This window comes from Phoca vitulina, unplaced genomic scaffold (assembly GCF_004348235.1).
Source record: "Phoca vitulina isolate PV1807 unplaced genomic scaffold, GSC_HSeal_1.0 scaffold9, whole genome shotgun sequence".
Classification (NCBI taxonomy): domain Eukaryota; kingdom Metazoa; phylum Chordata; class Mammalia; order Carnivora; family Phocidae; genus Phoca; species Phoca vitulina.
The window spans coordinates 43,082-67,245 of NW_022589712.1; the positions used below are offsets into that span (position 1 = coordinate 43,082).

The following is a 24,164-nucleotide window of genomic DNA, read 5'->3' on the forward strand; positions in this document are numbered from 1 at the left end:
CAAGCTAGTATGAATAGGGTGAGCTCCTGCTTGCCAGATGCAAAAAGTCAAACAACGAAAGACAAGGAGAACAAGAAATATAGCAATACTTAATAGGGTATGTTTCCATTTAGGAGTTAAATTTAGCCAATTTGTAAAAGGATCTACAGCTAGGGCATCTATGGTGGTGATGTGTTTAACTCTTTCATGACATCAGTTACATTTTTTGAGTAATTTGGGACATATACACAACAAATACTCTTTTAATGAGAGCACAGGTTCTCCTTGAGCTGCAGTCCACTATCAAGAAAAACCATTTGGTTTTAGAGAGCCACCTTCTGAATTTGTGAGTGACTGAGTGTCAGGTTTGCTTAAAGGTGATGTTGTATGCTTGGCTAAAGCCTCTACTTGAAATTTTAATTCAATAGAGGCAGCTCCTGGGACAAATATAGCTAAGGGGATAAAAGCATCAAGAAGCCTTCTTTGTTGGATGTCTAGCCTTAATAATACCCTAATTAGGAGGAATTGCTGGGAAGTGGGAGATGACTTGTTCCAGGAAATAAGGGTATCCCCAAGTGCATCATCCGATCCTATCATAAGGAAAGTGGGTTGATCCATTATTGCTACACAAGCCCATAGTTAACCCCATGGAATGGGTTATGCTCCAGCTTTAAAGGAACAATTTTGTCATCCCAACCACATAGAATTGGTCAAGGTGATAGTTGAGTTATACAATTGTTGGGGAATCCATCCCATTGTCCAACTGTTCAAGTAATCATATGGGGTCCTGTTATTATCCCCACAGAGAAGCAAGCATGAAGACTATCTATACATGAGCTATTGTGACAGTTTCTCTGAAGTGTACCTTAAGTTGTCTAGCATAGGCAAACAACAAACACTCAAAGATAATCAGGACTAGAATTTAACATCCACAAAAGTGTGTTATTGAAACATAATTTTTCTCCCTAAAGTCACCCTCATTTCTAAAGATAGCCAAATTGAGACTAATTCATTTGAAAAACAAGTCCAATTTTAAAAACCTTGGCCTAATTATTTACATAAGCTCAGCAAGAATAGTGATTGACCATATAAATTCTTTAATACTTGCTTTGCTAGAACTCTTTATAAGGAATCTCTAGATTGAACTTTTATTTTTATTTATTTATTTGAGAGAGAGAGCACAGAGTAAGAGTGAGAGGGAGAAGCAGACTCCCCGCTGAGCGGAGAGCCTAATGCAGGGCTCGATCCCAGGACCCTGAGATCATGACCTGAGCCACTGAGACACCAAAGCACCCCTAGATTGAACTTTTAATAGCCTCTTGAGGCCAGAAGCCAAGCCAAATACTTGTCATCAGATTTGCCTGTAATACCTGTAGATTTGGGTGAATTCCTCTTCTTGAGGTCCCCCAAATATCCTGAGGTTTCCTGCACCTGCCAGAAAGTGACATTCTTTACTCACCTGGTAAGGCTGCTGGGAACTTTGTAAGCAGGGTATCCCATTGACATCTCTAAGGAGCTTTATTGACTCTATAAAGTTAACCTTAGTTCCTTAAAGCTGCCCAGTCATATCTGATTCTATGCATGTCTCTCTCAAATATGACATTCCAGTCAAAGCCTTGGTAGTATAACCAATATTTCCAATGGTGTCCTGTTACAAGGAGAACAGATTTTTATCAAACTTATGCAAATAATTATAATTGCCATGAAAAAAAAGAATACTGAGAGTTTCTGAATTCACGAGGGTTTGGGTAGGGAGAAAAGTTAAATGTTTAAATTTGTTCACAAAGGGATATTTTACCATATTTCCGTAATTCACAGATATCTTAAGAGAAAATTTCCTTAAATTTGGAAGAGCAAACGTTGGAGAACTAGCAGTGTTTCAAACCAGGCTTATCAGTAACTTAACATACCAAATAAAAAAGCCTAATTAGTCAAAAAGACTTCACTTAGAAATTGAATCTAGGAAAGTTTGTTTTAAAAAACCTCAGAAAGTTCTAAAGCACATGCCTAAATAGGAGCATTATCATAACACTTAATATTTAATTACCTACTTAACCAAGGTGGCAATAAGAGATTCTACACAAGGTTATATAGTTAGCAAAACTTAGCTCCTTTAATATTTAAGAAGTTTTTTTGTTTTGTTTTGTTTTTCCCAAGGAATCTGAAGTCTTTATTTCAAGCATAAAAAGTGCAGCCAACGCGTCTTCCGGGCCGTGGGGAGGGCATGAGCCTGTGGGAGGGGCGGGCAGGGCCAGCACTTGACCGCGGAAACCCACGCGCCTCACAAGCACGCTCCCAGGTTCGGGAGGACGCAAAGGGAGAGCTAGCAGAGAACAGGCCACAGTAACGCCCACGCCACCTGCCCCGGGGAAACCGGACGGCGCCTGCGCGGCGTGGAGCGCCGCAAGGGCTTCAGAAACTGTAGGACGTGTGGGTGGCGCAGGAGCGGACTCCTCCTTGGAGCGCTTGGCGGAGCTGTGAGTCGGGAAAAGGGACTTGTAAGCTTCCGATTCTTCGCTGTCGGCAATGGACCTCTTTGGGGTTCCACACAGAGGCTTCCCAACTTTTCCAGAAGAGCTCCCATTTGCTGCTGCACTTCTGGGAGCTGAGCTGGCTTTCTTCTCTCTAGAATCAAGGCTGGTTTCTTCAGGCTTCCCTGTCTTAATTTTCGATGGCCCTGGAGATTCTTCACTGACACCTGGCTTTGAGACACTCTGCCGCCTTGGGTTTCTTTGCTTTCTTCCCCAGCTTCGCCCTCAGCCTCCTCCATCCTCCTCTTCAGCGTTTCCCACGTCCTCCTTGGTGCCGTTGAGCACGATGACGTCGTCCTCTGGGAAGGCAGCCCCACGTGTGCGACAAACTTCTGCTTTTATCTCTTTCAAGGTTCGTTCAGAAAACCCACAGCCACAGCACCGCAGGAAGCAAAACCTGTGCCGGCCATTCATCTCCGAGCCCACAACGGGGCAGATGAAACGTGCCCGCTGGAGGTCATCGTGTTTGTCACCTTTTGTGTTTCCTTTGTCCCCTTCCCAGGCAGGATTATCAGAAAGCCTTAGTTCTGTCACATTCTTACTGCTTTTAATGTGAGATGCTGCTTTCCCAAGAGCCTTTTTGGAAGACTTGTCCAATAGAAACTCAATGAGGGCATCTTTGTTATAAAGTCTGCCAAGTTCACAGGCAACTATTGGTCACCTTAATATTTCTTGACTTAGAGTACAATAGTTCCATTGGGCCACTAATTCATCATCTTTGTCAACCTTCTCAACCTTCTTCGGCCCCTTCACCAGTTCGTGTCTCTTGGGGATTATTCCTCTCTCGCAACCCTTTGCTAGCCAGTAGTCAGAGTCCAATATTTGAGAAGTTTTAGTTCTCTTAAGTAATCAAAGACCTGATAAAGGGAAAACATAGAAACTTTGGTTTTCTGCATAGAAAAAGAAAAAAAAAAACTTTGTTTATACTTTCTTATCAAGAACTGACCAACAATCCCAGAAAACTTTGTCTTTTTAACAGAGAGAAAAGCAGAATTCATTTCCATCTTAGTTTTGAGCACACGTAAAATTCTTTCCCAAAGTTTTCCCTTCACAAACCTTCTACAACTTTCTTTTTCATTCAGATTTTGTCCTAAGCCTTTTCTTTCTAAATAACCAATCTCATTTTAGGACAAAATTAATTTCTTTTACCTCAACAAAAACATATTCTCATTTCTTCTTTTTTAAAAGATTTTATTTATTTATTTGAGAGGGGGAGATAGCACGAGCAGGATGAGGAAGAAGCAGACTCCCCGCTGAGCAGGGAGCCCGACTTTGGGCTCGATCCCAGGACCCCAGGATCATGACCTGAGCCGAAGGCAGATGCTTAACCGACTGAGCCACCCAGGCACCCCTATTCTCATTTCTTATGCCTTTCTTACACATCTCTTTCTTTCCTACATACAGAGTTGCTTTCCTTATTTCCATCAGTCTTAATTACATTTAGCAGAATTTTAACTCTTAGAAACCTTAGTGTCCAGTGAAAATTAAGTAGTAACCAACTGTGAACTGTCTGTTACACCAGGATTCTGTAGGAGGCAATTTTTTGAGTACATTTCATAATTTCTAAAAACATGTTTTATACCACAATCTTTCAATTAACTGTGTTTATTAGCAGACCCAAATATCTTTAGTTTCTCCATATTAAGAAGCCAGAAACAGATAAGCCTATGTTTAGCAATTAATATTTCAGTATTTTATGTTATTTGGAAAAGAATTAGATAATCGAATGAGTTCAACCCAATTTATCATTTAACTTAGCAAAAGTTTCAGGTTACCAAAGACTTTGAAAGCTATATGCCTTTTTATTTATTCAACCTACTTGTTCTTAACAGTTACCTATGAAAACTTTATGAGACAGACAAAAGCAACCATCCTTTTAAGTCATTTTTTTTTTTGACAAATTGCAACAGACACAACATGATTTTAAGTAATAAATTCAGGTAGAATAAAAGCTGATTATCTGTATCATATTCCATGTAGATAACTCCAAAAACATGTTTATTTTAATTAAACCAACAACAATGAATTAGCTTTAATACCGAACATGTTACATCTGTGTCTGCTAAAAGACCATTAATTTGTTGCCCACTGTCACTTTTTACCTGGGGCACCTGTGGGGGAAATCTGAGGTAAGCAGTTTAAGTCCACAGAGCCCCTGGATCCCTTCATGTTGATTTGGGAGGTGCTTTATCTTGAACCTCATAAGGAGGGGACCCAACAATTTGGGGTGCTTTTCGCTCCTTGATAATGAGGGTAGGAGGAGCAGAAGCCGATGGCACCCCCGGCACCGAGGATGGTAGAGGAGCTAGCTATGTGAGCGGTGCCCACGGAGGTGCAGAAACAGGAGGAGCAGGAGGTGGAGGCAGAGGTGCAAGGGTGTCACCAGAAAGGCTGCAGGCAGATTCAAAGCTTAGAGTAACACCCCCCCCCACCCACCCACCCCCGTCTGTCTCTGGGTCTCTCTCTCCTGCAAAACAGGTTTTTTCTCTGGTTGCTTTTCAGCTCTCTGCACCATTTATTTAAAATATGTCCTCATGGGCGCCTGGGTGGCTCAGTTGCTTAAATGGTCGCCTTGGGCTCAGATCAGGATACCAGGGTCCTGGAATCCAGCTCCCTGCTCAGTGGGGAGTCTGCTTCTCCCTCTCCCTCTGCCCCTCCCCCTGCTTGTGCGAGAGCGTGCGCGTGCACTCTCTCTCTCTCTCAAATAAATAAACTCTTTAAAAAAATAATAAAATAAATAAAATATGCTCTCGTGGACCTTCTTGGGGAACAGAAGGAGTATTCCCCATCTTCCTGGGCAAAAGTTCAGAAAGAACACAGAAGAAACAAGACTATGACTAAATGAAGCCTGGAGTACCTCCGTCAGCATTTGTTCTTCCCTAAAAGTTGGCTTCACCAATTGAACTGAATGCTTCCTAGTTTCTGGTTTCTCCCCAAAGTTGGAGTTTCACCAACTGAATCAAATAGCTTCCTAAGAGAGCCAAACCAAGACCCCTTATTTAGAGGCAACTGAATGGGAGGAAGGAATCCAAGAGAGCCATTTAGTAACCATCTTTCATCTCTAAATGGTACATTGGCCAAACTGTGTTACAGTAAAAGATAATCTTTTTCACAGTCATAGTTCCTGGCTATACTCCTTTCACTTACTCCAAATTTGGCCCAGTGGGCTATTTGGTGGGATAGAGATGGAATTTCCCATTATACACAAAGTTGAGATAACCCAACACAACCCACCCCACCAACACACACCAAATCAGATCTATTCCAAATTCCTAATAAATTGACCGTTATTCAAGTCCCTTTTAGTTTCTCCCGAAAGCCACGCCTTTCTAAAAGGAAAAAGCATGGACAATGAAACAGAAGCACCCTGTGCTTCGCAAATGAGAAACTTGCATCAGCATGCACTTTGATGGATTTACTGGTCCAGAAGTTTGTCAGCTTCCCCAAATGCTCCTTCCCTTTCCACTCAAAACAAAAAACGAACTTGGCTACTAGACTGTTTGGGAATCAGCAGGGAGTTTCCCTGAGACAAAAATAGTCTCCTCAGCTGCAGGGACATATCCCTCAGATTTCCTCCTGGAGACCAGCTAGCCCCAAGCAGCTAACTTCCTGCAGTCCTCCAAGTTACTAGCCCAGGAAACTACCAAGGAAGCCATGGCACATTGCCAAGGCCAAACTGCTCTGCCTTGGGATTCCCCAGGGGATCTGGATGCCACAGGAGCATTGGCTCCTGGGTGGCTCACCAAAATTTGTCACCAAACACCAGGGTTGGCTGCCCCTGGCTTGAAAAGCCAATACCCAAGAGGCACTTGGCTGGCTCAGTCGGTAGAGTGTAGAGCATCCGACCTTTAATCTTGGGGTTGTGAATTCAAGCCCCAATCGGGTGTGGAGCCTACTAAAAAAAAAAAGCCAATACTCAAGAGAGGAGCTTTGATTGGAAAGGAATATGAGCTTTATGCAGGAGGTCCGCCACCTGGGGAGAAGACTCCTGTCCAAAGGCCAACTCCAAGGTTTCTGTCTGGCCCAGGGATTTTTAAAGGAGTTTAGAGCAGTTAATCAGTAAAGGGAGGGCAGTGGTCCATAATATTTCTTGATTATGTGCAGACTCGATGCTGCTGGCTACCGACAATATCGCAATGCTCAGAGTTTGTACAAGGGGGTCTGGTTCCAGTGGCCGGGATTGTGCAAGAGGGTCTGGTTTCTCTTTCCTGACGTGCAGAGGTGCTCTGTTCTTTCTAAAAAAGAATGCATGGTGTATAGATATAGACGGGCTAAGGGTGCTTGCTAAAGCTCAAAGAGTACTAGGTTGGCCAGAAGGGCCAAGGTGGCTTCAAGAGTATCAGTAGTTTTTTCTCATTCTGTTCACTTCCTGACGCTTGGTTGGACCCGAGTATCTTCATCTCTCCTATGGTTCATTTAAGCACAATTATATATTCTTTTGTAATTTGCTTCATTTGTAGTGTTAGCCCTTGAATGATGTAGGGGCTAGAAGCGCCAACCTCCACAGAGATGAAAATCCACACATAACTTTTGACTCCATTCAGCCTATTGTTGACTGGAAGCTTTGCTGATAACATGAACAGTTGATTAACACATATTTTCTATGTTATATGTACTATATGCTGGATTCTTACAATTAAGTGAGATGGAGAAAAGAAAATGTTATTAAGAAAATCATAAGAGAAAATACATTACAGTACTATATTTATCGAAAAAAATCTGCGTATAAGTGGACGTGTGCAGTTCAAACCTGTGTTATTTAAGGATCAACTCTATTTTATATAATCAGTAAGGATGTGAACTCCTTAAGGATAAAAAATGTTATATACATGTTTTGTATTCAGGACAGCATCTAAGTAAGTATAATAATTTTCTGTCCATAAGCAACAAAGAAAATCCTGTTTTACCCCTTGTTTACAGTAAAACATGGGGAAACTTTTAATTAAACAAATACTTTTCAAAAAATCTTTTCTGGTCCCCCAATTACATGCATCCGGTGGTCCACTCTATATGAGCCAATTGCTTGTTTGCTTGTTTTTTCAAATGATATTTTTAAGATCATAAAATATAATATTCATATAAGGAAGTGCATAAACACATGTGGAGATTAACAGATGATTATACATCAAGAAACCTAGTATTGCAGCGCCAGAACCTCCCTTCCATAGTCCATCCAAACAGGCTCTTCCTACTCACTGTGTACTCGTAAGTTATGGAACATGTATTCTTATGCACAACCTTGTAAGACACATCCACGTTGCTGCGTCCCCCCTCTAGGTGAAGTCAGTCAATTTTCTTGGCTGTGACATATCCCTCAATTGGTTTATCCCTTCTGCTGTTTATGGACATTTGGCTCATTTCCAACTTGGAGCCATGAAGAACAATGCTATATGAACATTCTTGCACTTGTCTTCTGGCTAGGATACAAACCTCGGCAGGGAATTGCTGGGTCATAAACTGCATGCATCTTCAACTATGCTAGGCGACTCCCGTAGAGTTTCCGTTACTCCACAGTTCTGCCAATTTTTTTATATGGTCAGACTTTAAAATTTTTGTCCGTCAGGCGTGAATTCGAATGTTTTCTTAGGAAAGCAGAACCTTTCTTAGGCAAAAAAAAAAATCTGTCAGCCTCCTTGGAATAGGGGGCGCTAGCCAACAACAGGAGCAACGACAGGCGCGAGATAGAGCGGCCGGAAGGAGCGTCTCCAGAAGCCGGAAGTGGCGGGACTTCCGGCCGGGCGCCATTTCGCCGTGAGACAGCAGCAGCCGCAGTCGAAGCCGCAGCAGTGCGATGTCGTCGACCGCCGTGGGGTGTTGGGGACCCGGCCGAGACCTGGCGATGGAGCCTCACAGCACCGCGGGCCCTTTGCGGCTGCGCTTCTCGCCCTACGCTTTCAACGGAGGGTAACGAACAGAGAGCCTCGGCTTTCATTCGTCCCTGCTGAAGTCTGTTGGGGGTCGCGGCGGAACCCGCGCTGGCCCTCCAGCCGCAGGCCTCCCTTTCCATGGGTTGCGGGGGCAGCTTCGGTCTTAAGTGGCTCACCGTACAGGCCCGTCACTTGTGCGTGGGCTGCTCTTTGTTGCAGTGAGACGGTAGATACACATTGAAACCTGGCCTCTGGTGTGGAAGAGCTTTAGGGGAGACCTAACCTTCCCTTACGGTCTGAATAGGTTTCTCATGCCAGAAGGCGAGGGCACAGGGTTAGCATCTGGTGTTAAAATGTTAGGATTGATTGGTTAGTGTCGTTAGATGCTTGACCACGTTTGTGTCTGCAGCTAAAACGTCTGATCAACGTAATCATTTTCTGTTATTTTAAATAGAAGGCAGCGTTAGTTGGCCAGATTTAGTTTCGTACATCAGTGCTTGTTTTCAAGGTTTAGCTTAAGTTCAGGGAGAAAGTAGGCAGAAGAGAGACCTTTTAATATGTGTGTTCTTCCATGTTACACTCAAGTTGTCTTTTTTTTTTTTTTTAAGCTAGCAGTTTTATCTTTAACACTTTCCTTCATAGTGCACTAAAAGAGGTGGTTATGTAAAAAGACCATGCATTTAGGACTTCTGACCAATGGAGAGGTGTGACTTGAAGCAGTGGTTGTAGCTTACCACCCAAACTTTGTACATTAAAACATACACACCCAATTCAAACAAACAGATGGTTCTTTGAGATAACCAGGTTAAGTAATCATGTCCTTATGGATTTGAAACTTTAATGCAGATTTTTAAAGTATGTTGGAAAGAGAGGGGAAGGCTCTGATTTTAGCCTTGTTTCTGCCACTGAAGTTCAGGTACCTTTCAACTTCTTGAACCCAGATTTCATTATCTTTCCTAGCTAGTCAGCAGCAGAGAAGCGTTTTGTACATTGTAAGCAGTTATCTTTTTTTAATTCTCAGGTTAACTGAGTGTTAGGTGGTATTTGCTCCATTTTTACAAAGGAACCAGGGCTCTTAGAAGGTAAATTGCTCGAGTCATAGAGCAGATATGGGGTTGAGCCAAGACTTGAATCTGTCGTTCCTTTGCCGCTGATTTTATGTATGCTTTTACCATTGCACTTCTAAACACTTTCTGTGACAATTAATGAAGTAGTTCTATCACAGGATGGGTTGTTAGACCCAATTCATGAGGCAGTTATAAAATATAAGACTTTTCAGGGTGTTGGGTATTCCGTACTCATTACTCTTTAACCCTTTGTAATCCAGTTTAAGCCATTACTGCCTTAACCGTTAGTGAGTTATGATTTTGTGATTATTAAGTTACCTTTCTTCAGTCTTTTCTTCGTTTTCTTTAGTGCTTGTTGCCGCAGGCTCTTGGGCAGCCTTTGCTTCTGCAAAACAAGGCTTAATTCCGTATCTCCTACTCTGTCTCTTTAAATGTAGTTAAACCCCATTATAAACATTCTCACGTCTCATTCATGGGAGGATAATTCCCAAATGTGTTTCTTCAATTTTACCTCTCATGAGTTCCTCCTTCTGGGCTTCTTAAATGAAACATTTCTGCCTGGATTTTCTGCTGTCACCATAACTCAAGATACTAAAACAAAAATCAAGCTAATTATTCCTCAATCATCTTTCCTTCTTTGCATTCATAATTAATGCCATCATCCTGCTTAACCAGGTTTAAAATCTTGGACATCACAATTGGCTCTTCCCACTTCTGTCACATTTTGGTAGTTACAAAAGCTTGTACAGTTTACGTGTTTGTGTTTTTTTCAATCCCCGTTTCTTGCAGTTCACACTGCTGCTGTGCTACTACATTAATCTTACTGGAACAGTGCTTTGATCCCATTTCACATACTGTGTTACTGTCACAGTAGCCTTCTTAAAACTCCACTCCACTTTGCATATGGAACTGTTCTCATTCCAAAATCTTTAGTTAGGGGTTTTCGGAAGTCAGACCCCTGTCCATCACATTAGCCTTATGTTCCTCCATTAGCTTACACAGAAAGGAACACCTTAATAAGTTGTTTGAATGTATTATTTGGGTTATTACCTGTTTCCTTTTATTCATTGTCCATATTAACTGGAGTGCCATCCTTTTGTACTGCAGAGCTTTAGTGCACGTCCCACCTCAGTAAAAATAATGGATAAAGTTTTCTGAATGCTTGTGTTCTGTGAGGCATTGTGCTAGGTGCTTTTGTGATCTCTGTCATTCATCTCTATCAGTCATCCTGTAACACAGGAACTGTTACTACCAATAACGTGAATTTGGATAATTTGTCTGCGGTCACAGAGCTGGGAAGTGGCAAGGACAGGTCTCCAGTAACTCCAGAGCCCAGGTTCTCAGTGATCACACTCTGCTGTCTTGTACCTGTGCCACAACGATCAAGCTAATACTGGAGGACCAGATATGTTTCAGGCACAAGTAAAAGGGCTTTACAATTATTAACTCATTTAATTCTTGTAAAATTCTAATAAAGTAGTTACTGTTATGATCTCTGATCTATATATGAGGACATTGAGGTCTTGGGAAGTTAAACAGCTTACCTACAGTCTCATATCTAGTAAGTGAGAGACCCAGATTTAGAACTGGACGAACTTCTTTGGGAATTCATACTTTAAGCCTTTTCAGTACACTGTTAGCATAAATCATACAACAACAAAAGAAAAAGTTTGTTTTTATTCATTCATTTCCAACAGCTGTTTGGGTGTTTACTGAGTGGTAGATAAGGACTTGGATATAAAGAAATGAAAAACATGAAACCCTTCTTTGAGTTCAGAGAGCTTTGGTTGTGGTACCACGGTCTATACCTGATCCCCACGGGCAGGGTCTGGTCCAGTTTTGTGATATCAGTACCTTGCACAATGTCAGTATTTAATTTTTTGATGATGTTATGATAATTCAGTGGTTTTTCTGTTACCTTCTGCTAAGTGACCTTTGCTCTGACTTAGGCTTGTGTTTTTTAGGGAGTACTTAAATTTTTTCCCCCAGTTGACTTGTAGCCAGGGATCCTTTCCCTTTGATCTTTCATCTTTCATCTGAGTCCTGCTCTTGCTTAAATCTAGTGGGTTTTATTCCAATATATGCTATAGATAACTCTCCTCTAGAGAGAGGTGCTATTGACCATTTTTGTGTCTCCTTTTTTTTATTCTTTTTCCTCAGTACTGTATTGGCAATCGCTGGAGAAGATTTTTCGATTGTTGCTTCTGACACTCGATTGAGTGAAGGGTATTCAGTTCACACCCGGGATAGCCCCAAGTGTTACAAATTGTAAGTAAATATTTCTAGGGATACATTTCCCAGTATCTTGTGATGACTTACTGCTGTAAGAGATTTCACTTCTAAACCGTTTATTTCATGAGTTTTTAGATTGAGTATTTGAGCTTAGTTTGCATTTTTGTTAGAAAACTGTTTTCTGAATTAGTATTTCCTAATAATTCAATATGTTGTCTTAATGATATTTGCTGTACTGGCAGGAAATATTTTTACCTTAACATTTTATCATGAAAATTTTCAAATATATAACAAAGGTAAAAGAATTTTGTAGTGAACACCTATATGCTATCACGTGGCTCTTGTTAGCATTTACTATAATTATGTTACCACATAGCTTTGCATTCTTTTATCTGTTAATCCATTGCATTTTTTTTAATCTCCCACTTTTTTTTTTTTTACCCAAAACATTTAGCCATCACCTAAGCAGCTATATCTGTGAGCCACAGTCTTAATGGGCTAGCTATATTTTTTCTAAAACATGAAAATGAAATATGCACTGATAAGTGATGGTTTGTAGTTAACATTTTTGGAAAGAGTTGCAAATGGTGGTTAATTCCTAAATTAGTCCACAAGAGCCTATTAAACCTGAATTGTAATAGGAGTGGATTGATGGGGTTCAAGTCCCTTGGACAGGGCCCTGTGTTATGAGTAGGTAAAGAAGAGGGCTCTGTCTTCTTTCCTGGTCCTGGGCTAGCCCACACCCTACCCTAGAGAACAGTTGATGTTTGTCATCTTCCCAGTTCTCTTCATGTGCTCTTTTTTCTCCTTCTAAGATTTTATTTATTTGAGAGAGAGCGTGTACATGTGCGCGTGAGAGAGAGCATACACAAAAGGGGCAGAGGGAGAAGCAGGCTCCCCACTGAGCAGGGAACCTGACTCAGGACTCCATCCCAGGACCCTGGGATCATGACCTGAGCTGGAGGCAGACGCTTAACCGACTGAGCCACCCAGACGCGCCTTTTTACGTACTCTTCTTCCATCTTTCGATACCCCCTTCTCTCTGCTTCACAGTGCATGGATGCTACCTTTTTTCTTCTTAGGAGAAGAAAAATTATTTCATGGGTTTCATAATTTGGAAGTAGTAAATGTCACAGATAAAATTTAAGAACATAACTTTACAAATACCATTCTTATGCAAGGTTCTGCTCATCTTTGTATTGTTCTACTTTAGTGTGTGTGTTCCTGAAGGGAATACCTGTTCTTTTTTCTTATTATGAAATACTATAGGCATATAGATAGCACATTAATAACTTCCTCTGTCCTTATCATCCATCTTCAGCACTAAACCATACATAGAGTTGAAGCTGCCTATGTACACCTAATCCCAAGCCCTTTGGGGCTGACTTAGAGCCAAACTTGCCTCCTCCCCACCTGTTTGAGACTCTACATTTAGTCTTTGTTCTTTGCATGCAAACTCCTCTTCCTTTGATACACACCTGACTATTTGGGAAAAGCATCTTAAAGCTCCAAGATTTTGTTCTACCCTATTGGTATTATTCACCCATCTTGGTACTAAAGGCACTGCAGCCTTATGGGAGATCGGAGCTCTTTAACTCAGTGCAGTGAGATTGGTTGTAGGGATAGGTCAGGAAATGCTGGTGATGCTCCCAGAGCTGTCAGTGGTCCCCCTAGTTGGACAGGTATGGTTTGTGTGAATCATAAATTTCTGAAAGGAAGAGTTTATCATGAGACTTCTGCTATGTTTCTTGATGAGATTGGTGTAGGTTTCCTTATAGATGGATATTAAAGTTTAGAAATCTTTGAGACCTAATTCAATTTGTTTGGCTATACCAAAATTTAATCAGTTCCGCAGTGGTGGGCATTTAAGTGCTTTTTGTTTGTTTTGTTTTAGAGAGCCATTAACATAATACGTATACTTTCACAAGTAAGCCTATAGTATATCTTTGCAAACTTAAGTGAGTATATTTACAGGGTGAATTTCTAGCAGTGGAATTATTGAGTAAAAGTGATGTTACTGGATACTGCCAAATGACCCTTCTAAAAAGTTAAATGGATGTATGCTCTTGCCCAGTTATTTATTAAGAATATCCATTTTCCACAACCTCATCAGCATTAGGCATTATTAACCAGTCTAATATATTGAAATGTAGATTTGGATTTGTGAACAACATGAAGGCTCTTCATGTTTATGGTGACTTGTGTCTCTTTTTATGGACTCATGTAACTATCAGTCTTTCCATTGTGGGTTTTTTGTTTTTTTTTAAACTGAGGTATAAGTGACATATAACAGTGGTTTCAGGTGTGCAACATAATGATTCCATATTTGTGTGTATTGCAAAGTGATCACCACAACAAGTCCAGTTAACATGTGTCACCATACGTAATTACAAAATTTTTTCTTTGTGGAGGACTTTTAAAAAAAATTTTTATTGTTATGTTAATTACCATACATTACATCATTAGTTTTAGATATAGTGTTCCATGATTCATTGTTTGTACATAACACCCAGTGCTCCATGCAGAACGTGCCCTCTTTAATACCCATCACCAGGCTAACCCATCCTCCCACCCCCCTGTGGAAGACTTCTAAGATCTGTTCCTAGCAACTTTTAAACATTTGATACAATATTATTAATTGTAGTTACCATGTTATACATTACATCCCATGATACACTGTGTTAATGCTTTTGGTATTTATAAGAGCCCTTTTAGACTAAGGAAGTTAAAATTAGACTTTGGTTATATCTACTACAGTTTTGTGTTTTTTTTTAATCATTTTTCTCTATATAAGTTTTAATCTGGGGGGCGCCTGGGCGGCTCAGTGGGTTGAGTGTCCAACTCTTGGTTTGCGCTCAGGTCATGATCTCGGAGTCATGAGATCAAGCCCTACATCAGGCTCCATGCTCAGTAGGGGGCCCACCAGAGATTCTCTCTCCCTTTCTTTCTGCCTCTCCCTCTGCTCGCTCGCTCACTCGCTCGCTCGCTCGCTCGCTCACTCGCTCGCTCGCTCTCTCAAATAAGTAAGTAAATCTTTAAAAAAAAAAGGTTTTAAATTGATACATAGTTCTATGTGGGCATTGGGTTGTGTCATATTTAAATAGGTGGCTCTTAACCCAAGATCGTATCAACTGTGTTTTCTTTAGGCCATTCATGCTTTCATTTTTCTGTAAGTCTTTGATCCTGCCTATAATTCATTTAGTATTGGGAATAAAGTGATGACCCCCCCCCCCCCCGCCAACAAAGGCCTAACTGGTCCCATTACCATTGGGTAAATGATGGGAGTAGGAGTTTTAAATTTAAAATTGCCCAAGGCATGTTTTACTTTATTGTCTAACCAGCTCAGTTTCCCGAAATGTGCTTTTTACAGAACAGACCAAACAGTCATTGGATGCAGCGGTTTTCATGGAGACTGTCTGACCCTGACAAAGATTATTGAAGCAAGACTAAAGGTAGATGCTTTTGTTACATGTCTGTGCTATGGAAAGTTAATAACAATTCATAGATTGTTTGAAGCATATAGCAGAACTGTTGTACAGAATAGCTGGAGAAGCTCTAGGTTAGCTGATGAAACTACAGCCCATTCTAGAAATGAAATGATACTGTTAATACAGCTATATGAAAGTAGCATAATGTGAACCTGCAGGATATTCCCTTTGTTAAAATCTCCGTACAATATAAAGGTTCTCTACCTTTTTCAAGGTAGCATGCAAAGGGTTTCTTCTGAAGATAATCTTCCTTCAAAAACAAAAATTCTGTGGAGGAGGCAAACTTTTAGACAGGTGCTTGGTTTGGAATACCGTGACATGCTTTCCCTCTTTACAGCATTGCATTCTTAGTCAACAGGACACGTGGGCAGCAACCAGAATAGATAAGGCAGGAGTTTGGATGAGAGGCACAGCCGAAGCTGTCATCACCTAACACCTGGGTAGGCTTTGGTGGACTGCCAGCTGAGGAAGTTTTGACCCGTGATGGGTGGGCTTGGAACAGCAGGAAAGGGTGGTATGAGGAGGAGGTGAGAGGAAGAGCCGTTCTCACCTGTTCTGCAGTTTTTAAAGGGGCTGACAGTGTCACTGCCTGCATGTCTTTTGTGCTAGATCGGTAGGCGTGAGGAATAAAGGAATACCAACTTTTGATGAAAGCAGAGGCACGTCTGGATTTTTATTGTGGCCTGTGTATATTAAGCATTATGTAACTTCCAGTAATTTCAAGGAGGTAGGCTAGGAGTAATTTAGACTGTATTAAAATGGAATTTTAGGGGCCCCTGGGTGGTACGGTTGGTTAAGTGTCTGACTCAGCTCAGGTCCTGATCTCAGGGTCGTGAGATCACGCTCAGCAGGGAGTCTGCTTAAGTTTCTCTCTCCCCCACCTTTCCCCTCCCCACCCCCAGCCCCTCCACCCCACATGTGTGTGGATGCTCTCTTTTTCTCTAAAAAAAGAATAAATAAAATGGATTTTATCTGTAATAATAACTAGTAAATACATACTCTTAGCTGGCAAAAATACAAGGCTGGAATAGGATTTAATTTTGTAGGGTATGTGTCACATTTTTATGTAGTTGGTAAAGACACCTGAAACGTGAAGAAGTTAGCAGAGGTGGTCACATTCTGTCTTTGCCTGTTTGTGAGTAACACTTGAGATTATATGCACTTACTAATGATGTCGTAGGTACTGGAATATTTAATAAATTTGACATCTGTTTCTGAATAATTTTGAAATTGCTTGTTAGAATGTAAAAATGATTTCATTCAATAGTTATCACTGGTTAATAGTTATTTAAAATCTTTACATTGAAAGCTTCATTGATATACATTTATTGACATATTTATACGATTCCTGGTACATATTTTGTAAATGAAAGTTACAGTACAAAAGTACACGACCAACAGAGTAGTACTGTGTTAATAAAATATAGCAAGAAACAGTGAATTCAACATAATTACACAATCCTTGAAATTTTTCTTTCATACATTATCACATAAATGGTGTGGTGATTAAAGTGTTGATGCTTGGTTTTGAAATGAAATGAAGATTTTTTTCCTAATCTTTTTTTTTGGTATTTTGACTAATCATTTTAGCCTGTATTCTTAAGTAAATCTTTAGAGATGCTTGCTCTGTGGCTGATAAATTGGTGAACTTAAATTTATTTTATGTTTGTAATTTTTGTAGAATTTCTCTGTTGGATAATTTAGGATTCCCTAAGGCTGCAGTAAATCTAGGATTCAAAAATCACAATAAGGTTTGCTTTGGATACTTCTGTTCTCCACTATAGATGCTTTAAGGAGCAAGACCACTTCCCAGAGTAAGGGTCCTGTCCTCAAACCTTCTGTTCTCACAGGTATCTACTGTGCAAAGAGAAGGGCTTGTATCTGGGTCTGATCAAGAGTCAGCACACTTCACCTGTAAAGGGCCAGAGAGTAATTATTTCAGCTTTATGGGCCATTTACTCTGCTGTTGTAATATACAAGCAGATGTAGATATATGTAATGAATGAATAAGACTATGTTCTAATAAAGCTTTTTTTGCAGAAACAGTTGGTGGGCTGGTTTTGGTCCATGGGCTCTAGTTTGCTGACCCTGGTCTAGAGGCAGAGGTAAAGGAGAGCTGGACTTAAATCATCCTCCCAGGTCACCACACTTATGCCTGACGTGTGTGCATTTGCTCTTGAATGAGCAGTTCCTGAGATAAAGGTAGCATGGAAAATAGAGAGCTGAGGGCAAATTTAACATTCTTTCCCTTAAAAATTTTTTATAGCCCCCCAAATGGTATGGTAGTATTATTTGTGTGATCACGAAAGAAGTAGGCATCCTTTCACCAAGATAGCTGCTCACCCTTTAACTTCACTGTTCCTTATTCTAGTCTGTAATATATTCTGCCTCTCAATGCCTGTTACTTTCATTAATACTTGCAGATGTATAAGCATTCTAATAACAAAACCATGACTACCGGGGCGATTGCTGCAATGCTGTCTACAATCCTCTATTCAAGACGCTTCTTTCCCTACTACGTTTACAACATCATCGGGGGACTGGATGAAGAAGGTAGAATTCTTTCTTTCTGGAAAATGAAGGAGGGGTGGCATATTTTAGATATGTCTGTTTCCATCTACAGTTGAAAAGAACCATAAACACTGTCTTGCCCAACAGTCTTATATTTGTTAATTAAAACAATAAGAAACTGAAGCTAAAAGGGAAGTAAAGAGATGATCCAAAGGCACACTGCAAGTTGTATACTAAAGCTCTAATAATGACTGATGGGCAGGCTGTTATTTTACTATTTTCTGAAGATCTTGCATGAGTTCAGTAGTAGATAATTAGCATTTCAATCTTATGGAAAGAAAGCTGACTTGGAGAAGCTTAGCCTAATTATCATTCTACATAACAAACGTATTTGACTTAAGTTTTTAAAAAGCGATGCCTTAAAAGAAAGGTATGCATTTCCAACAGCGTATTCAGGACATTCTGAAGCACCTCTTTGATTTCCTGTTGGAGTCAAACCAGGAGGGCCTAAGAAAATCAGTCTTGTTACTTGACATGCCCATCCCATTTTTGATCCAAGCTCTGTTAATGGAGCAGGGACACTGATGGTTTTCACTGGGTCTCATTTGGATTGATTTTCAGTTGCTTCCAAAAACCAGATACTATCTCTCAGGACAGATCTGTGCCACCATTTACAGTAGCCCATTGAAAAAAGAAGTTATAGAAATGTCTGGTTGATAACAATATATTGAAATATATCAACTGAGAGGGAAAATTTCTGGATAGTAAGGAGTTGGGCTTCTCTCATCTCCTCTCTCCACTTTTTACTGCTGTCGCTTCTTCTGTTCCATGGGCTTTTCCTTTGTTTTTTCTCTCTGTCTTAATAGCAGCCCCCATATGTGGCCTCTGGGAGCATTCCAGTCATTTTATCTACTGTGGTTTAGATGTAGACAAATTAGGTTGACACAGTGTATTTTGAGGCTTTCAACGTTACTTGAAAACTAAGAGGAAATTTTTTAAAGCATGGAAATAGTCAAAAGAAATTAATCACCCTTGATAAGGTAAGATTACCTTGCCTAACCCAGCATGCTGGACACGTTTTTTTCACTTAAATTATGTCTGACTTGAATGTCAGATAAATAAAGTCAGGTTTAGCAACATTAATAATAGCTACAATTGAATTTTAGCAGGCCAGACAATGTCCTTTGAGTTTTACTGAGAGACAGACACCAATTTAGGAATGCTCACATCTACTAAAGGGCAAACCTCAGGTTTGGGTTTGGATCTGTTTTGAGTTCAAAGCCCTGTTCTTTGATGTTCTGGTGGTATTCTCAGGCATTTCCAACTGTCTTTTTAAATCTTCTCTGGTCTACTTTGATTATCCTTTACGTTTATTTTTATTTCTTAGAGGAATTTGTAAATTCCTATAATAAAGCAGTCCTTTTTGTCTGTTCCCCAAGATACTCCAGCTTTTACCTGTGCTTTCCTCTTTCTTGGTTTATTTCCTTGCTTTGGTGGTGTACATCTCTCAAGATATTTCTGGAAAAGAAATCAGGAGGCCTTTTTTTTGAGACTTTTCAGATCTTATGCTTCTGTTTTCATTCCTGCTCTTTACACAGCCTATACATAAGCCTGGTGTCCCCAAATCCAGAGTCTCCACTTAACGTCTTGTTTCCTCTTTTCCTCCCTTGTGGAAATGGAGACCTGGAGAGCAGTGCTCCTTATTGAGACCTTCAGGGTAGTTGGGTCAATAGCTGTCCTTCAGGACACTGGGATCATTGGTTATCCTTAGAACAGTGGGTCCAACAGCTGCCTTTCAGGATAGCCAGTTAAGTAGCCGTCTGCTTTGACCTCTGTACCTTTAACTCTCTACTTACAGTCATCCTTTAAAAAATCCCCCCCCCCCCCCCCGTTAATAATGGCTTTAGTTTTTCTGTAACAAAATCAGTAGTACTGTAGAAGTTTCAAATAGTACAAGAAGATACAAAAATGAAAGTAGTAATCACCCCAACCTTCTACTTCGAGATAATTACTATTAAACTTCTGGTGAACATGCTTACAAGTATCTTGGTGGTCATACGTGCTTGTGCGCTATGTAAGTAGAATGTATAGTGTATGCATCTTTACATGGGATGTATTGTCACGGAGGTAGTTTCATGCCAGTGAGTAAAGATGCATAATGATTCAGTGACTGACTTGCATAGGATGTAGTTACACCATAGTTTGCCTAGCAGTCCTCTGAAGGTAATTTAGGTTGTTTGTAGTTTCCTTAATAGAAACAATATGATGAACATTCTTGTACATACAATTTTGTATACTTCTTCAACCATGTGTACCTCCCTGGTAAACATTCCCAGAAGTAGAGTTGCTGTGTCAGAGAATACATAATTTTGGCATATGATGCTATCGCTGGCTTGCCCTTCAGAAAGGGCCTCCTAGCTGGGGTATGAGTACCTGGGCTTTTTTGCATCCTTTACCACTATCAGAATTAACACATTTTAAAGATCTTTACCCAGTTAATATTTTGTGGTTTTAATTTACGTATAGTTTTTGTATACTCAAGTTGGGCATTTTTTTGTGTTTATTGACCTTTTCATTTTTTTGGAGACTGACCTATGTGCTGACCTTTGCTCATTTACTTATCTGCACATTAGTCTTTTTTAAAAATTTATAAGAATGCCATCTAACTGTGTCAACTCTGTAATGTATGCAGTGGATGCCTCCCAAGAATGTTTTTTGTTTCTTACATTTTGGGGGGTGTCTAGCTATGGCAGAATTTTCTGAATTGCATAGGGTCCAGACTAATGGTCTTTTCTTTATGACATTGAGTGTCCTACTTTGTTAGAAAGGACCCTCCCATCCAGGGTTTACCTTTATTTCTTGCTAGGACTTGTTTTGACTTTATTTTTTACATTGAAGCCAGTGTGCTTTTTTAAAATTAAGAATTATTGGGGCACCTGGGTGGCTCCGTTGTTGGGCGTCTGCCTTCGGCTCAGGTCATGGTCCCGGGGTCCTGGGATCGAGCCCCACATCGGGCTCCCTGCTCGGCGGGAGGCCTGCTTCTCCCTCTCCCACTCCCCCTGCTTGTGTTCCCTCTCTCGCTGTGTCTCTGTCAGGTAAATAAATAAAATCTTAAAAAAAAAAAAAAGTTATTTTGGTGAGGAAAAGCACTCTATATCTACAGTCAAGATTCATGCCATTCTGCTCTGATGTTACAAATGTCTCTTTTGCCTTTGCTAAGTGAGGGGAAGGTCTTTGAAGCTCTGGTCTTCAATTTATTCCACTCTTCTTTTCCTCAAATGTATTGTGTGTGGTTTTTCTGAGATTGGTTCTGCCTTTGGTTAAAACTTGGGCCTCATTTTACTTGTGGCCTGTTGGCATCCTGAGAGATCACTTGTTCTTTTCACTTTGTACTTCCTGTCCCTTTTTTGTGTGTTGAGGTTAGTGAACTGCGCACTGGGATCTCGATCTTGTCCCACAGTTGCTTCCAACCAAAACACTTCCCTGGATTCTCCTGGGCAACCTCAGCACCTTAGATGCTGCCTTCTCAGCAGAGAATTGTTAAGTAATTCTGCAATAGAAAAAGCACACACAGCTAAGGGTAGCAGAGGTCCATGGATAGGAAGACAACTGTCCTCATCTCACATCTCCCAGGTTAACTACTGAGGTGTTTGAGTTATGGTATAATATGTTTTCAAGATCAGTTATATCACTTTTAAGACCTGTGTCATAAATGACCTATGATTTCTCATACCCAAAACACACTTGTTTTTTAAAAAATTACAGTGGCATGTGTGCTTTGTAACAGATTTAGTACCAAAGCCTACAAAGCAATTCCCTTTTCTTGCCTCCAGTCCCGCAGAGATAGCTAACTACGTTTGCAGTTTATCTTGCCATACTTTTTTGTGTGCTTATACAACTATGTATGTTTTTTCTTATGCTTTTGAACAGTATAGAACTGTGTCATACATATTACAGAGCTCTTCATTTTATATTGTCTTGTGGTTGTGGGACTGGGGGCAGTCCCATCTTCCTCTTCCATTCCAGTTTGTGCTGGTGAAAATAAGCCTTATAGGTAAATCTCATCTACAAGTGAGATTATTACTGGGTTATAGGGTTTGTACTTTACATTTTGATAGATTATACTGCTAGATTGTTCTTAAAAAAGGCATAGCAATGTATGCACCCTTCAGGAGAGCCTGAGAGGCCCATTTATCCTTCTCCTCATGGTGCTCTGTAACTGTTCAGAATGGGTACATTCAGGGGCACCTAGGTGGCTCAGTCGGTTAAGCATCTGCCTTCAGCCCAGGTCATGATCCTGGGGTCCTGGGATCGAGTCCCACATCAGGCTCCCTGCTCAGCGGGGTGCCTGCTTCTCCCTCTGCCCCTCCCTCCTGCTCATGTGCATGTGCTCTCTTCTCTCTCTCAAATAAATAATATATTAAAAAAAAAAAAGAATGGGTACATTCAGATTCTGGTTTGGTGGTTTTTTTTGTTGTTATTTTTTGTTTTTGCAATAGTGATTCTTAACTCTGGTAGTACAAAGCAAGTGATTACATTTTAGGCAGAACTAACCTTTTGCATGTGGCATTTGTGTTTTTCTGGAATTTTACCTTTATTAAATCAGTTGTTTTTTTTTATGGTGTTGATGCTAAAGAGTATGCTTACTGTTAAGTTTAAAAACACACAGTAAATCTTCCTTGTGACTGTTCACATTCAGCAGTAGGAGAATTTTAAACTCAAGTCTATGCTAGAACTACACTAGTTCATTTTTTAGGAATGTTGTGAGGAGCTTGGTGCAGAACTCAGAGCAGAACCTGTGACTGCTAACCAGTGTGCCTGTGAGGCCACTGGGTGGTGGTCGGTGATGTCAGCCTGATGAGAGCATGAAGCTCCAGGTGGCAAAAGCACGTAAGGAGACAGGAGTGGGCAGGTGTGCCTCTGATCAAATTCTGAGAGGAGGTGAGCAGACTGCTGGGTAGAACAGTGAAATTTGGCTGAAATTTTAGCTCAGTTCATAGTCTCTTCTGTGTCACACTTCAACTAGATTTATTTTTACTGTGATTTGGGATTGTGGTCAAGATGCATCCTTATGGAGATTGTTTTATTCTTTCAGGGAAGGGAGCTGTGTATAGCTTTGACCCGGTAGGGTCCTACCAGAGAGACTCCTTCAAGGCCGGAGGCTCAGCAAGTGCCATGCTCCAGCCTCTGCTTGACAACCAGGTAATGAGACTGCGTCCACGCTGGCTGTGACATTGGCATAAAGTGCTTTCCTCTGAGTTCTCCTATTCACCCGCTGAGGAGAGTGGAGAAATCCAGGCTTTCTTGTATTTCCCTGCTGATTTTCCCTACCCCAATCTTTTGGTCTGTCTGTGTTCTGCTGGCTGTCTTGTGGCCTCTCACCTGCTCCCATGGCTCTAGCATCTTCCTGTGTCCTCATGATGTCCAGGCCTCTCGTGTCTACAATGGTTGGTCCATGTTTTCAGTTCTCTTGCCACCTTTACCTGAATTGTCCCCATTTTCACCATTTTTCTGTCATCTGATTTTGTATTCTAACTTCCAAGTACGTTTTTAATTTACCCCCTTTTCTGATACTATTGCCTGCATTCAGGCCTTGTATTTCCCAACATCCTTTCTGCCTCCAAGCTTCCTTCCTTGTGTTTCTGAAATGTATTATATATGTGTAGTCAACCTGTGTGTATTGCTTATCTGCCTCATCTCCCATCACTCTCCTTCACACCCAAACCTCCAATGTGGTGTGCCTGTCCTGTCACCAGGCCTGGGGTCATAGCACACCCTTGGTCTGCAGCGTTACTCCCCTCTGACTCTGGCTCATCCTTCACACTCCTATACTCAAGTGTGTCTTCTGCCAAAGCCTTTCTCTTCAAGTAAACTTAGTTATGCCCGCTAGGGGCTCTCCTGGCTCTTTTTTCTTCTTAATGGTAGCACATTGTGTAATGGTACTCTGCTTTCATATGTTCTCCTCTCTAGATGATGCATGCTTCTCAGGATCGGGAGCTTTGTCTCAGTGCATGTTTGTCAGGTTTTAGGAATGTGTAATTCATCCAGGTCTGGAAGCTTTTCAGTTAGGAGACATTTCAAATTTGTGTGAGCTATTCATTATGAATCCTCAGACATGTGAAGGCATTGGGGAGGCTGGAACCACCTTTGTACTGTCACATGATGCCTCATCCAAGTTTCCTGTCCCACCAGGTTGGTTTTAAGAACATGCAGAACGTGGAGCATGTCCCACTGTCTTTGGACAGAGCCATGCGGCTTGTGAAAGATGTCTTCGTTTCTGCAGCTGAGAGGGATGTATACACTGGGGATGCACTCAGAATCTGCATTGTGACCAAGGAGGGCATCAGGGAGGAGACTGTTCCCCTGAGGAAGGATTGATTTGTGTGCTGTTATCATTAATCACTTCAGAATTGGTTAATTTTGTATCTTGGAACTATTTGACTAATGTGTTTTATTAAAAAATAAAGGCTGAAGTAATCATTTGTTATA

General features: G+C 40.9%; 1 protein-coding gene and 1 pseudogene across 1 annotated transcript; one reads left to right on the plus strand and one right to left on the minus strand.

Annotated features, from left to right (window-relative positions):
- Positions 1–2,391: 2,391 nt before the first annotated feature.
- Positions 2,392–8,255, minus strand: LOC116634674 (annotated as a pseudogene).
- Positions 8,217–24,164, plus strand: PSMB1 (proteasome 20S subunit beta 1). Its single transcript, XM_032407436.1, has 6 exons — positions 8,217–8,414; positions 11,605–11,712; positions 15,047–15,128; positions 17,588–17,717; positions 22,771–22,877; positions 23,868–24,164. Exons 1-6 carry the CDS (start codon positions 8,302–8,304, stop codon positions 24,051–24,053), a joined length of 726 nt encoding a protein of 241 aa, XP_032263327.1. The 5' UTR covers positions 8,217–8,301; the 3' UTR covers positions 24,054–24,164.